At 38.4% G+C, this 2,817-nt stretch overlaps 1 protein-coding gene across 2 annotated transcripts in view; it reads right to left on the bottom strand.

Moving 5' to 3' along the window:
* Nucleotides 1-2,817, bottom strand: part of Htt (huntingtin) — a 138,320-nt gene that overhangs the window by 124,115 nt on the left and 11,388 nt on the right. For both annotated transcript variants that reach the window (XR_001229382.2, XM_005365914.3), the window contains exon 2: nt 9-92. Coding sequence is in view for 1 of the 2 variants with exons in the window: in XM_005365914.3 (XP_005365971.1) it covers nt 9-92 (84 nt within the window). In the remaining variant the exon portion in view is untranslated. The remainder of the gene's footprint in view (nt 1-8; nt 93-2,817) is intronic.

The raw sequence follows: 2,817 nt of genomic DNA, 5'->3' as shown, positions 1-2,817 counted from the left end.
AGAATTACCTGAGAGACTGTGCCACAATATTTTCACATATTGTTAGACAATGACTCACACGGTCCTTCTTGGTGGCTGAGAGTTCCTTCTTTCTAAAAATCAAAAGGAAAAGAAGTGAGCATATGCTGAAGTGACTACGTCATTTGTTTCTATATTTCATCCATTCCTAAGTAGTTCTTGGCTATTACTAGTGAATCACTAACTCCACACTGGGAACAGGGTAGCATGAGGATGGAGAGGGGTGATGAGAGATGAGCTTCCCCAAGCGCTTCCTAATGCACCACTCACACACAAAAATCAGAAGAGTCAAAAAAGTATTACCTTCCCCTTACAGAGAGAAGGAGAAAATAAAGTGCCAACAGTCAGGAAAACCGGCAAGAGAGACCCTATGAAAGGTAAAGTCAAAGATAAAGAAGACTGTGCAGGGGTTCCCAGCACAGAAAGATTCAGAGCCTGAATGTTAAGTCCATAAAGAATCTGTCAGTTCTGGAGTCAGTGAGTGTGTCTCTTTCAATTCTTTCCTGAAAGGGTATTTTCTTGACAAATTATGCTAGAGACTACTGATCACCCACCAAAATTTTCATAGCTTGATCTTTGCCTTGACTTGCCAAAAATCACACATGTAGAAAGTAAGAGCCAGAACTGGTTATCTGACTTCAAATATGATCTATGTCTCACTAATCCACGTTCAGTTCACATTTCCCCCATTTAATGACACTGAAACAAGAATGCATATTATAACCAATGGCATATTACAGATTAATTAGTAACTTCTTTTCTTTCTTGGTAGTAAGAGTATGGAGACATGGATTACAATGAATAAGATACTCCATGGGACACAAAATATGATAATATCCTACATCAATAATATAATAAATAAAATAAAATCTATAAATCTTGACTATGGTAACCACAGGGATTTATAGATTAGTCAAATTTCATAAAACTGTATACTGAGCTGGGCGGTGGTGGCGCACACCTTTAATCCCAGCACTCGGGAAGCAGAGGCAGGCAGATCTCTGTGAGTTCGAGGCCAGCCTGGTCTACAAGAGCTAGTTCCAGGACAGGAACCAAAAAGCTACGGAGAAACCCTTACCCTGTCTCGAAAAATCAAAAAAAAAAAAAAAAAAAAAAAAAAACAACTGTATACTGAAAACATGTATGAAACTGCCTCTGTTCTCAAAATTGGCATGGTTAACTGAATACGGTCAGTATACTATAATATAGACCTCGGTGGCTAACTAGTCTATATACACACACCAAAAAAAAAAAAAAAACTAGAAATAAGCCTTCTTTAAAAAAAAAAAACCAGGTGGTGGTACATGCCTTTAACCCCAGCATTCAAGGAGCTGAGGCAGGCAGATCTCTGTGAGTTCGAGACCAGCTGATGTACAGAGTGAATTGCAGGACAGTCAGGGCTGTTACACTGAGAAACCCTGTCTTGAAAAACCAAAAACGACAAAACAAACACACAAACAAAAATAAAAACCTGTCAGAAGGAGTCAGACAGGGTAGCACAAGCCTTTAATCGCAGCAATCCAGAGGCAGGCGGATCTCTGAGTTCAAAGTCTGCCTGGCAAGTTCCAGGACAGCTAGGGTTACACAGAGAAACCCTGTTTCAAAAACAAAAACAAAAACACCTGTCAGTAAGCAAAAGATGAACAGCCTAGACAAAAGGCCAGACTAAAGTGCTTCTTTCATACCTATCCTATAGCTTCAGGTGTCCTCAAAGTTAGCAAAATCAAAGTAAAGTAGAGAGGAAAGATTTAAAACATAGGGTAACTGAAAACAAATCAGAAGATCACTAGTTTTGGGGGCAGTTTAATTATAATAAAATGAAAAAAACCTTGCTAACAAACAATTTGCACTTAATTGCTAAAGCAGCCCTCAAGCTTCTATAAGAACACACAACAACACAAGCTATTAAAATTGCACAAACCCACAACAGCATATCTTCCAAAGGACTGTCAAGCAGATAGGAAAAGGCAAGGCAGATCCCATGAGAGGTAAAGTCAAAGGTGAAGGAAATTGTGCAGGGTAATATGGGTAAAACACTCATACACATAAAATAAAAATAAGCAAATCTTAAAAAGAGTACAAATTAAATATCAACACATCATTCAATTATCATTATGGCTAAAATTCTCCTACAAAAGATGACCAAAAAGGGTTCTCAGCACAGAAAATAATCAGAGCCTAAGTGTTATCCCAGTAAAGAATCAATCAATACTGGTGGGTTAGTGAATGTGTCTCCCTCATCTCTTTCCTAAAAGAGAATTTTCTTGAAAAGTCATGCTGCAGACTACTGATCACCTACCAAAACTTGCCTAGCTATAGACACATAACTTGGTCCTATAGATAGATTGGGAACACAAGGGACATATAGAATTCCTATTGCATCTATTTGTTCTAGCTATCCCCTTCCAATTAGAACAAACATGCCTAACACTCAGGTTTCAATAAAGACTAAGAATGCAGAACAGCATGGAAGCATCTTTGGTCCCTATATGACTTTCAGAAGCACAGGCTCTCCACACCTCTCATCCTCATAAGAGGCTCACTGTAGCAATGCTAGAATTGAAACATTGCAAACATCCTTCACCGGTAAAAGACAAACAAAATGTGATAGCCAAACAATGGAAACTACTTAGCTAGAAAAAGGAAGCAACTACTGATAGGAAACAAATCATAGTGCAAATCATAATGTATTCCTCACCAGCATTCACCAGTAGGGAACACTGGCCCTTTAAACTTTAGTTTAAAAGAGATGGAAGAAATAGAAATGGTAAAGTTGTAGTGTTTGGGGCATACATCTTC

The sequence above is a fragment of the Microtus ochrogaster genome, unplaced genomic scaffold (genome assembly GCF_000317375.1).
Source record: "Microtus ochrogaster isolate Prairie Vole_2 unplaced genomic scaffold, MicOch1.0 UNK5, whole genome shotgun sequence".
In the NCBI taxonomy this organism is placed as follows: Eukaryota; Metazoa; Chordata; class Mammalia; order Rodentia; family Cricetidae; genus Microtus; species Microtus ochrogaster.
Note: the sequence above shows the minus strand (reverse complement) of the source record. Positions and strands in the feature narration are given on the sequence as shown.